Source organism: Charadrius vociferus, unplaced genomic scaffold (assembly GCF_000708025.1).
Source record: "Charadrius vociferus isolate BGI_N301 unplaced genomic scaffold, ASM70802v2 scaffold235, whole genome shotgun sequence".
NCBI lineage: Eukaryota > Metazoa > Chordata > Aves > Charadriiformes > Charadriidae > Charadrius > Charadrius vociferus.
Window position 1 is genome coordinate 996003 of NW_009648536.1, and position 13274 is coordinate 1009276.

The window sequence follows — 13274 nt, forward strand, 5'->3', positions numbered from 1 at the left end:
AGAGAGCAGATTCAGCTACTGAAAAGAGAGGAGACTCTTCCCGAACTGCTCAACATATAGAAGGGTTACCCAAGAGGTCAAGAGGTACATAACCAGAGTTATGCTGAGTTACAGTTCTTCTATTTATTAGAGCTAGTTCAAATGAGGCCTCAAAATCAGAAAATAAAAGAAAAAAAAAGCAACCTGCTTTCCAATCTGCTCCCATCCTTTATGAAACAGGAGCTAATCTATATGGAAATCCTCTGAAGACCAGGCCCTAGCAGCTACCAAAATCAAGTCACATCGTCAAGAAAAGAGCATTCCCTGTTCATCATTTTCGTCATTGCTTCCTTTGCAGAAAATAAACACAGTAAACCACTTCTGATGGTGTGTAAATGTTCAAGGGGGAAAGAAAGAATATGTTGTCCAGCGTTAACTGTAAATTTTAAAACAATATCTAATACAAAACTATGATATTCCTAGGTACTTAATTAAATTTCAGGTTATTTGCTTTCATTAGAAGTTTATCTTCCTAGCTTATACTTTGCTATCCTTAAAACCAAAGCCAAAACAATGCAGAACAAGGAAAAGGAACACAATGAAAAGTAATTATCTGGTTTACTTTTGCACATTGAGACAGAGAGTATTCTATAGCCCAGAGGTCAATTGCTCCCAGTCTTGCTGCTTTTGAAGAGTGGCTACTTGTGAAGCAGAAGAAAACTGGTGAGTTGTAGGAACTGTAGTATCTGGCAGCTTGTCACAGCCAATACAAATCCTGTACACAACACAAGAACACTCATTTTGCAGCTCAGAAGAAACAACACATTACATTCCTGTAAATATCTAAGTATCTGACATCAGAAGCTTGAAAACAGCGTAAATTGTCATTAGTACACAAAATTCCTTTCATTCATAAAATTATTCACTTTCAAAAATTGAAAAAGAACTTATGCAACAGGCCAATGACAGAATTCTCTTCTCTGAAAATGTTGTTTTTTTAGTAAAAGACAATAGTCTAAAGTAAAACTACTAGTAAACCAAGTTGGGTAGAAAAATAATAAAATTAGACCAAATTCAAAATCTTTTGGCACACAGATTTTGTACTGCAATGGTTGTCACTAACAAAATTATATTTAACTGTATGTGCTAAGTATGTTCTCACACAATTTTCGCTGTACAGGACATAGAAGTAGAACTCAAATGCAATTATGCTGAAATTAGGAATTTCAGTTACAGCTGACATTACCCACTGGATGTCTTAGGTACAATGGAGACTATTGTACATGTATGCCATGTTCCTCTTAAACAGAGGTACTTGACAAATTCTGTGACAATAATAATCCTTTCTTTCTGTGGATAAAATTTTAGGAAGTAATGTTCTACAAGAGCTAGGAATAAAAGCTTTCAGCCCTGCAGGGAAGTACTTGGGAATACCAGTGGATGAAAAGCCAGACATGAGCCGGAAGCGTGCACTCGCAGCCCAGAAAGCCAACCATATACTGCATCAAAAGGAGTGAGGCCAGCAGGCCAGGCCGAGAGAAGTGATTGTCCCCATCCACTGTGCTCTGGTGAGACCCCATCTGGAGTCCTACATCCAGATCTGAGGTCCCCAGTACAAGACATGGACCTGTTACAGCAGGTCCAGAGCAGGACCACAAAAATAGTCAGAGAGCTGGAATACCTGTCCTGTGAAAAAAGTCAGATAGTTGGGGTTGTTTAGCCTGGAGAAGAGAAGGCTCTGGGGAGACTGTATTGCAGCTTTTCAATATATAAAGGGGGCTTATAAGAAAGATGGAGACAGATTTTTTACCAGGGCCTGTAGTGACAGGACAAGGAGTAACTGTTTTAAACTGAAATAGGGTAGATTTAGATTCAATTTGACAAAGAAATTGTTTACGATGAGGGCATTGAGACACTGGAAGCTTTCCTAGAGAAGCTGTGGATGCCCCATCCTAGGAATATTCAAGGTCAGGTTGGACAGGGCTTTGAAAATCCTGATCTAGTGAAAGATGTCCCAGAGTTGGACTAGATGATCTTTGAATGTCCCTTGCAACCAAAGCCACTGTATGATTCTACGAAAATTAGATTCATAGAGGTCCAAGGTCAAATACCTGTATACCATTGACTTTGTATTTTCCATGGCTTAATTATTACAGTAATTTATTAGTTAAAATGTTAACCTAGATTTAGATTCTCGGCTAGTGACCGAGAATTTATCAGTGTGTTGTGAGCTGTCCCATGGTTACTCTTTCTGAAAAACAGGTCTTTTGTTTCTAGTTCAAATCTGTGAATTCAAGTTTTAGTCTTCTGCCTTACATTTGTCTGCTGCAGTAAAAAATCCTGTTTCTAAACTGTGATTTTTCATTGATAAACATTGACAAGCAAATGCACCTGTTCATTGTTCAACAAACTTAAAAATGCGTGTTTTCTATTTATGCTATTGGTTTTCATCTGAATGTTCCCCAGTTTATCTGCATCACCCTTATTTGTGAACAGCAGAAATCTTTCAAGTAAGACTAACAGCAATGCTGAATAAGTACTAATATAACTTCTCTTCAAGTGCTTTCTCTATTCAAGCACCTTCTGTTTATATATCCAACAATACCGACACTAGAATTTGCACTGGGAACTTTTATTTAATTAGTTATGTTTGCATCCCTAGTTTTTCATAAAGATACAAGTCCCTTAATAGACACCTCTATTCTATAAACACAATAGTCATGATTTCTATTCCTATGACTTTCAGTGGATCATATTAGACTACAAGAGAACTCTAGAAACAGAATTTCAAGCAATGGTACATCAGAGGTCTTACAGAATTTTATTACATGAATACCAACACATCATAAACCGAATTCATAATTTCACTAAAAGAAAGTTTGGCAGGGCAGTTTCAGGCAGACTGATTTCTATAACCCCACTTTGATTGCCACTATTTTATCATATGTCAATATCTTCATAATAAAAAAAAACACATCTTTCATTATTCCGTTTCAAAACAATGTCAAGTTTTCTTGGAGTTTTTTGAAACTTTCTCTTTGTTCCAAGACTTGCTTAAAATCAGCATTAACACCTAGAGACTAAGTCAAGAGGTTTTCATTTTGGATAGTATACAAATGGAGGAGTTTGTGACTGGAATAAATAACACACCTAGTATTTACAAATTCTCTTCTTTCAAAAGAAAAAATGCCAAAAAGTTAAAAAAGGAAAGAAAACATCAAAAGCAGTGTTTTTAATAGGGAAGTCTTGAGGAGCACATCCTTTGTTGCTTTTCTTTTTAAATATGACTGACTTAAGTGGCATTCTACTGCACAAAATTGGACATGGCTCGTCTATAACAGAAAAGCAAGGTATAAAGATAATTTCCCTTAACTGCACTCATAAGTTTAGGACTATTTAAATTTTCTACCTTGAGTCTAATTTGAGTCTAAATTCTCAAAGTCTCGAGTCTTTTTAGGTTAAAAAAGTATTGATTTATTAAACAAAAACTGTAAGACTAGATTTCTGAAACTACAGTATATACACTTACACAATTATATATAAACAGGTTATAAATAGCAAGCAACATAACTTTTTCTCCAACAAACTCATTCCTGTACAACTTGGAAAATTCCAATAAATGTCCACAAAATCCTGTCATCTGAAACCATTAGTAGAAGACCTTTATAATCATTTTGCTGATATTATATGTTCACACTTCTCAGTCCTTAAAATCTTATTTAATACACTATGATATTATAAGACTGCTTAGCACAGAAGTTTCAGTCATCTTGGTACCTGAATTTGGGAACAGGTAAAAGCTTATACTATGCTTGAAAAAAGCATCAGAATTGCTACAATTTCTATATATAAAGTTGTTGAAACTTGTCTAAACTGAAAATCCCAAGGACGACAATTGCTTTGAAGAACAGAAAGTAAATGCAAACAACTATGTATGTGTTCACACGTTAAATATTTTAAAGAGCTAAATGTGTTATTTGGTCTTAAGAATACAACCAATGACATTCATTTCCTAAATTAATCCTTCCCCTCTTGTAAAATCAAATTTCCTTTTAAGATGATGATTTATGTTCAACCGTTTCAACTACAACATACAATGTCTTCACCCTGAGGGTGTCTATGCCTGTGTATATTTTATTACAGTGAATATTTACTTTCACCAAGACTATATGTAAATTAGTGGCTGTTGCTGTGGACTTGAAAATAGATATGCTGATTTAGAAGGTGAAACAGCATCTTATGAAGGCTCTTCTGCTCGTTGTTTTATGTTTAGTTAGTGGGAACAACTACAGTAACAAATAAAAAAAAAATAGTGATGATTTTGAAGTGCCTCTGGCCATTTATGTTTTCCAGTGTTTTCTATTCAGGTGGATAAAAACAGAGTCATTCTGATATTCACTTGTGATTTAGAGATTTTTGATCTTCAGAGTTGAAGACTGAGTAATACTTTCGTAGTGTAGGAAGGGGTAGAATCTGTGAAAAGAGAAAAAAGAAATACATCTCAGACTTCAGCTATGTAATCCAGCACAGATAAATAGAGCCCTTAGCTAGAGAAAGCTAGGTTTGGTTTTATTTCAAAGGTACTCTACAAGTGATCTCTGTGCTGTCTTTCAGAAATTCTGCTGGCCCATATTATACAGAAATTATTCCTTCTCCAGTCAGCTTTTCAAAAGCAGGTATCATCATGATCTATAGCACAGGACTTCAGAAGCAGGAAATACAAGAGTGATTCGTGATCCAACCTCATCATAAAAGACATGGAGATATGTTTTGTCTAGGAAGGCAGAAAAGTGTATCCCTGAGCTGCTTTGCTCCGAAGCAGTATAAAGCTTGCCTGTGGCTGACAGGGCCAAACGCAGTTTTCAGGCAGCCTGGTAGCCATTATCTTAGACTCCACTTTTCACAAGTATGTAAATACAACTTTATCACATATTTTGAGAGTATCTCTAAGATCAAATTATGATTTTAGTTTTTCCTTCATCCCTTCTCTCCATTTTAACCACTCTTGCTAGCGTTATCAGAATCTGGCACTTCTACAGCAGACTTCACTTTAGATGTAGACGGCTTGAATACTCAAATGTGCAGCTTATGGACCTTAAGGAACAAAAGCCCAGTATCAGAACATGAAAAGTATTCTGCAGCCACATCCTGTGGCTTTTCTTTACATATCTTTTTCACCAGGTCTTGTAGGACCACTGTACAGACCACTTACCTGAAATGCAAGGAATTAAGATACCATAAGAGTCATTCCACAAAAATTCATTTCTGCACACAAACTCTCAAAGAGATTTAAACAGACCCTATAGGGTATATCGGCCCACAGGAGATTTTCCCTTTGTTTCCTAATATGTTTTACTAAACAGGACTCAAGAGGTTGACAATTACTTAATTACAGTAAATATAAGTCAGAATAGCAAAATAAAGTAATATGTAAACTTTCAGGTGCTGTGCAATACAGACAAAAGCAGTGATTTTACTACAATAATTTTACAGTGGTTAAACAATTAGTACATTGATACAGATACACTGTTAAAGAATGTCCTATTAATGCAAAGAGCATTTCATATATACCCTGTTTCTTTTTGAGGAGGAGAAGCATTTCTGCAGGAATTCAAAATCACTCATGCTAATCCTAAGAGAAGTAAGTAAATCTGGAGAATGAGGATAATCATTGCATACATTATCACTCAATTAAGGTTAATGCATGTACAAACACACCATTAATTCTGTATACATTTTTTCAATATCAAGTTTTTTAGCTAGGGCCCAAACTTTTAACAAAACACATTCAGCATTTTCAGCTTTAGTCTTATTTAATACCGTAACAGACAATTGCAGTTTAGGGGTATATTGCCTGTACTCTTAAAAATTAATGTTCCCAATGTATGTTTGCATTTATATCCAACATAGCAGGAAGTTTGCTGCAAGTTAGCACATACCCCTTTCCTTTAGGTCTTCTATGTACGCTTTCATGAACTCTTTCTCAAACTGCTCCCGATCACGCTCACTTTCTATAATTTCTTCAGTGTCTTCACAAACAATAGTTTCAACTGGGCTGTCCTTGAGACTTATAAATCTAGAGAGAAATTAACACAAGAATACATGCAACTGGCTTCTGAACATCATTAGCCAATATGAATGACATTTTACAAGTTGTTAGTACAGCCAGAAGGGGAAACATAAAGAACATCTGCTCAATTTTTGCATTATGGCATTGTTAAGATTAATTGTTATTATTAGAAATAAAGATTTCAAATGGCACCTTCTCTATACTCCACTTTCCACATAAAAATGATCAGATTCACCTCTTTCTTTTCACCTGTCTACACAAATCATTCTTTGCAATAACAGGTATATTTTTTTATTATGGAACTGCTGACAGACTACACTGTAATTTCACACCTGTTAATAAACACTATGAATTCCATCCTAACAGTTTTGCCAGTATCACTTAGCTGACTATATGTATCTCCATTTTTTGGTTGTTGTTATGTTACGTCTCTTTTACAGTGCCTGACTGAACGTGCATTATGTCGTATTTGCAGATTTCCTAAAGCTGCACAATGCAGGTGAAAAACTAAATGGTTACATAAACAACTTATATAATGTGCAAATTAAGTGCACAGCATTCTGAAAATCTCTGATATTACCACTCCAGGAAGGAAAAAAATCAATAAAATTGTTACTTGGAAAAGAACAAATGTTCCAACAAATCATATGGCTTTTTACAATCTCATGAATTGTTGTGAGTGTGTGGTGGGTTGAACTTGTCTGACCAGGTGTCCACCAAGCAGCTCTCTCCCCCCACCTCCTCAGCAGGACAGGGGAAGAATATAAGATGAAAAACTCATAGGTAGAGATAAAGACATCTTAATGAAGAAAAGCAAAAGCCATGCATGGAAGCAAAGCAAACCGGAAAAAATTATTCTCTACTTCTCATCAACAGGTGATGTCCAGCTACTTCCTTGGAAGCAGACAGTACATTTAGCGGTTGCTTTGGAAGACAAACACCTTAATAACAAATGGCCCACCTCCCTTCTCCTTTCTTTTAGCTTTTATTGCTTAGCAGATGTCATATGGTATGGAATATCCCTTTGGTCAGTTTGAGTTAGATGCCCCAGCTAGGTCCCCTCCCAAGCTCTTGCTCATCCTCAGCCTGCTGGCCTTTTTGGGGGAGGTTTGAAGACACAGCCCTGATGTTGCGGGAGCACTGCTCAGCAGTAGTCAAAAACATTGATATATTATTAACACCATTCAACTACAAATGCAAAGCACAGCACTATGAGGGCTGCTATGGGGAAAGTTAACTCCACCCCAGCCAGACCCAGTATAGAGTTTCAAATAGTTTCATAATCAAAGACCTGAACATCGCCTGTAGAAACACAAGATCATTGTAACTGCAGACTAAAAGGCCTTTTAGTCTTATCCTGCATGCAGCAACAGGGTGCTGTTTCACAACAGAGAATATATGAACTACTAAACTCATGTGACGCTCTTTAGCCTTTTAACTAGCTGTGTCTGCCACTCCCAGCAGCATACTTTTGACATCACTGAGCTTATCAATAGCTAACTGCCAGACTACTGGTCCCACTCTGGGGATGGCTTTGCAAGTCCAGAGTTAGAGCAACTACAAACAACTATACACAGGAATAACAGTTTAGGCAACAGACGCACAATGTGGGGAACCGGCAGATAAAAATCAGAAAGCTACAGCTCCTTTGCAATTTTCAGTCTCTCTAGTGCCTCCATAAGGGCTCTCACTGGATCAGAATCTTACCAGCAGGTATGGTAGAAACTGATGCTTGTGAAAGTATTTCTCCTGGGGGGATCTACCTTGTCTTCTTAAGAACATATTCCTCTCTCTCTCATGTTTACTTACTTTAAACCTGTGGTTGACTCACAGATGGCTGTGGGTATCTCAACCAGGTCATCGCCACTGACAACCAGCAAACTGAGCTTTGGCATATTGACCAGAGCTCGTGGAAGATAAGTCAACTTGTTTTTCTGTAGGAGAAGCGTCTGTAGTTGTTCTAACCTGTGAAAGTGTGAAAGATAAAGATAACTTGAAATATTTGTTTCAGAGAGGAATATCTATCCAAAATAGCAATACAGACTTAATCCTGTGTAAAAGAAGAACAATTATATACACCATCTTTGGCTTCTCAAAAATTACTCGTACCACACTTTCAGAAATTGTAATCAACTTTAATGGAAATTTCCTGTCATGGTTCAACATTATAGATATTAATAGCATACCTCTGACAAGTACTCAGAAGCATGCCCAAGATAAAAGGTTACAAAAATTTCTGTTCTTTCATACAGAAGATACGGACATAATATGATGTAAAGCCTTACAATGCGTATCCCAGAACTAATGAAAAATATGGGTCACCAGCTCACACCTTTGCCCATATGCTGGTTTATATGAACTAGTTACATCTGTGGTCGGCAGTATATTCCCGTCTATTGTTTTTCACTAGTAATTAGTACTGTGGGGAGCAAGAGAAAGACCACCTCTTAGTCATATGGCTCTTGCAAGTTGTCCCACTGAAAACAATTTAATGACAATATTTTGTGGAAGAATGCATTGGGCTGCTTTTGCTTTATTTCCCCTGGCTTTTCCTAATGCAGTAGTAATTTGTGGCTGAGCATTTATTCCTTGGAGTAGGTAGAAGACGAAAAGCATACCAAACTGATGAAACAAGTTTGTCTCATTTGACCAGAAGGGTCCATTCCTAAAACAGTGTTGCAGGCTATTGCTTGTCAGGCTCATATGGTTTGTTTGAATTCGGGAAAAGATATTAAGTAAGGCTTCAGTTTACTGCCAACTCATCTTTTTTAATCACAGACTTCATGGTAGTTCATTGAGGTTCTTCGACACTGCAGACACTGAAATTATGAGTCTGAATAAAAGTATCAGTTGACTGGGGGGCACTATCCTGAAATTTTCTAGTCTTCAGAAAGCACATGAGTCCAAGACATCTCAAAATTCAAAACCGAAAGTCAAGCAAAGAAAACCTTATTTTGTGGTGTCTAATTATGATGCTTTAGTATCAAGGTTGGCAACTCAGTACAAAACGAAGATGAAATGAGGAAAAGGAATATTTTGAAGACAGAGAAATATATATAGGTTACAGGGGAAAAAAATGACCCATAAGTTGAGTGTGTATCCTTCCATAAAGAAAAATATCATTTTAGAAACTCTTTGAAGACAGCCAAATCTCTTCTCTGCTCAGATCCACTGGAAAAAAAAATGGCAGGTTTATGCTGTTGTGGCTAGAGCATGTGAATTACTAATATAAATTAAAACTTCAGTCCTTCTGTCAGAAAAATCTGTGATTACACAATGTCCCAGAAAAGTCTTTTTGCCCAGCAACAAAGGTCTTGCAAACGTTAGAGTTGAGTAAGTTTTCTGTGAAGTTTCTTGTGCCTCAGGGATCTCCATTGTCAGATCAATAAACAACCCATATTTTTTTAATAAACTTTAGTTAATATGTGTTTTGTTTTACTTAGGGCTATGTAAAGTTTTGTAAACCAAGCTACAATAGGATGCCAGAGTGAATAAATAGGGCCTAGAGATAAGTGCTCAGGCTAGTAAGTTCCATTAAAGGGATCAGCATGATTTTCTTTAAAACTAGTTCTAGTGGACCTCTAAATTGAGGGATTGAGTATATATATACACATGTGCATATACTCTTCAGAGTAGGAGGGGAGGATTGTCAGTGTTGTTTTTAATCTTACCAATATTTTTTCTACTTTACTTCCAAAGTTTAACATTTGCTTTCAGTAACTTAAATCTGCTGTAGTTCATCTTTCCCTCCACCCCATCTACCCTCCAGAGATACTGCTGCTGATTCCATGTGGTGAGTCCTCTTTGCTGGAACTGGGGCAGCGTATGCCCCATGAACTTCCCAGATAACAATGCCTGGATATAATGACAAATTATCATGAATGCAGCAGACAATGTAATTAGTTAACTGAACAGTAAAGGCATTGACTGTGCAATCTGCCATCAATGAGGTAGAAAATGTATTTTCTATGACTTTTTCATGTGATTTTTAGTTAATATTATCCCTTGGAAACTTGTTGCTTTCTAGATTTGCTTTATAGTTCACAAGCCTGTCAATGAATTGAAACATAAACTACCTGTCTATGTCTTCTGGGAGATCTTTCAGGTTGTTGCTGCTAATATCCAACCACTGCAAGTTAGACATCCGGAGCACACAAATTGGAATAGAATGGAACTTGTTTGCTGACACGTCCACAACTGTGACTTGTTTCAGGTTGCTTAGCTAAAAAGAAGTGGTGCTTTATTTTAGTTATATTTTACAAATACAAGAAGACATTTCATTCATCAAACATTCTTATTTTTCTCAAAGCACTTAGAAAGATAAGAATTGCATGACTTCTTTACTCAACTTTTTGCCAACCTGATCTCTTAGTCATCATTTTATACGAAAAAGGATTTCAGAAATAACTACCTCCCAAAGTGTTCCTCACCTTTGTAACACTGCCATGGTATTGAATGAAATTTTCATTCTAAAAAACCTATAGATTCAGATGATACTAAGGCTAGAACCAGACAATGATTTGGTTCCTTCCTAGGTTATACATGAACTAAGCTCTGAAGCAACAAAACATAGTTTTTATAATTAAAAGATGCCAGGTTACCATTCTCAAAATCAGAGATTTTATAACTCCCATCAAAAATGCATAGATTTCCTTTGCTGTAACTCTGTTATGCACTGAGACTATTTTGTTAGGAGACCTTTAGAAAATGAAACTGCCAATTCAAGCCAACAGAAAATTTGGTCCAATATTTTTCAAAGATCTTTAAAAATATGTCTTCCATACTGCAAACTAAATACATAATAAGGTGCACTATAGCTTTTTATTTGAATACTTCTCAAAGGAATTACATTTTTAAGTAATAAACCTTTAGCACAATGAAGGTTAACTACAAATTTAAAATATACCTGTTAAAGAAATAAATGTTTTAAATAAAGCTCTCAGTGTACTCAATCAATTATTCACTACCAGTGTTCATAAAACTATGCAGCTAGCTAAAGTGAATGTCAAAGGAGTATAAATGTTAACCAAAAAAAGTACTTTAGAATGGTAATTATGTCTCTGAGCTTCTAATCATATGTCACCATCACAATCTAGCTCTATAGATCCCGATACAGAAGAGAAAGTAGCAAAAAAATTTCATTAGTCTTTGCCTAAGGGTTTCTTTGAATGTAGAAAATAATTAGGAACCAAAAACCCCAAACCAAATATATTTTCCACTCCCAGACTGAGCAAAATGCAAGCAATGGCATAAATTATGAAAAAATTAGAAAGTAATAAAACACATTCTGAATACTCGAGAAGGATTGTTTTATTCTTATTTACTAAGAATCAAGTACTTTTCCATTATATTTTATCGCCAAACTTCTTAGTGCAAAACTGTCAGACTTTCACATTAATTTGACTCTTGCCATTTAAAATGCCTACATTCACAGGCTGGTGCTTTGTCACAGCCAGTTTGGCTTGGCATTTTTTGGTGGTGTTTTTTTGTTTGTTTGTTTGTTTGCAGAATGTGGGGGTTTTGTTTGGTTGGGTTTTTGTTTCGTTTTTTTCTAGATATAACATCATATTCCTGCCATACCTTAAAATTTGGGGGAATGTTTTCAGGGAGATTTACTGAAGTTACCATGTTACAAATGACTATACAATTAAGTTTACCTTTCAAAGCCATACTAGAGGTTCAGAGCTTCTCAATTCAAAGATATAATTTCTAAATTTGCCCACTATTACATTAAAACAGCCTTGGTGAGGCATTACCACCATAATGTCTTACTCCTGACTCAGAACAGGCAAGTACACATTTTATTCTGACACTTCTCACTTCCAAACCATTTTGTCATTTTGAGGACTGACTACTGGCAATGAACACTCACTCCTATACTGTAAATTTTCCAAATACTGAATTATTTTTTTTCCAAGAATACAGAACCTCTCTTTGAACAAGGAAAGCAGTCACTCTTCTAGATCGTAGCAATGAGAGAAAAGAGAAAATAATTGACACCATCTTTACAATGCATTTACTTTATACTTTCAAATTATTGTCATAATTCCAAATTACAAGCAAATATTTCAAGTTTCTCTGCACTCAGAACAATTTGCTAAAACTGCTGATACATTTCTTTCAAAAAACTCTCCCAAAAGGAATTTAGCAGGCGCAGAATAAACAATGTCCCACAGGCTTAAATGCCACCCAAAAATGTTCTCAGACCATCCCCAAAGAAGAAAAGCCACAGTCTGTAAACACCAAGCAGCAGATTATTTTAAAATAAACTTATATCACTATTCACCCGAGTTCCTAAACACTTTGCTTTCATATGCAGTCACCTGTCATGCTGAAGCAATTTGGTAACATTAACACTAGATGGTAAAATTATATTTCTTCAACAGTAGTAACTAGTTTTATTTTCTTTCCTGAAAGTGCTTTATTGCCTTAAATATTAAAAGTAACATTAATATCACAGTATTATTTTTTTAATAAACAGAGTGTTTTCTGCCATTTTTCATATAGTATTAAAAATATATTGTTTTAATACTTGATTAGATGAGAACCTACATCTTTCAGGAGTTTGTACTCCCATAAAAATGTACCAACAAAATTTAAGGCCATGGATTCTCTTGATATAAAGTTTGGTTCAGCATGTCACAGAATATATGGAGCCATGATAATATTGTGTAAGCTGCAAGCCCTCGGTGTTTGTTCTTTTAGGGTAATATTTAATAAAACCTGTCCATTTTCTATAGTATGTTGAAACCTAATGGAATTTTTATTTCATCTGTCTCTGATATGTTACCAACAAACACCTGTGATATACAATGCATCGGAAACTATGGCAGCTATGTATTATATTTTCTAAAGAAAAAACTGTGTATTTTATTTCTTCTTGAAGGACTGATGGATTTTTGCACCTTTTATAACATTTCATTTTCAAACAAGCATGGCTACCTTATCATTTTTATGTTATAGTTTATTTTTGCTTGATGTTGATTTTTGCTATTTTCCTGTATTATGGGACTTTGAATCAATCATTATATAGGCTTTATGCAAGTTCCATTTTAAAAAATAGCTATATTTGATAGTCTAGCTACCTGGACCCACTTATTGTGGTCCTTATGTTTAATCACTATTGTCATGTTTATTTGACAAACTGCCTCATTTTGCTTATCTTAATAATTTTGTTCATAGAAGTAATCCAGATAACATTGTAGAACTCCACTGCTTCTCTTTC

At 35.6% G+C, this 13274-nt stretch overlaps 1 protein-coding gene across 1 annotated transcript in view; it reads right to left on the reverse strand.

Moving 5' to 3' along the window:
* Positions 1 to 4402: 4402 nt before the first annotated feature.
* Positions 4403 to 13274, reverse strand: part of LRRC2 (leucine rich repeat containing 2) — a 58465-nt gene continuing 49593 nt past the window's right edge. Inside the window, exons 5-8 of the mRNA XM_009885831.1 lie at positions 10126 to 10271; positions 7859 to 8014; positions 5919 to 6055; positions 4403 to 4452 (exon numbers count right to left, since the gene is read on the reverse strand). Coding sequence (XP_009884133.1) covers positions 4403 to 4452; positions 5919 to 6055; positions 7859 to 8014; positions 10126 to 10271 — 489 coding nt within the window. The remainder of the gene's footprint in view (positions 4453 to 5918; positions 6056 to 7858; positions 8015 to 10125; positions 10272 to 13274) is intronic.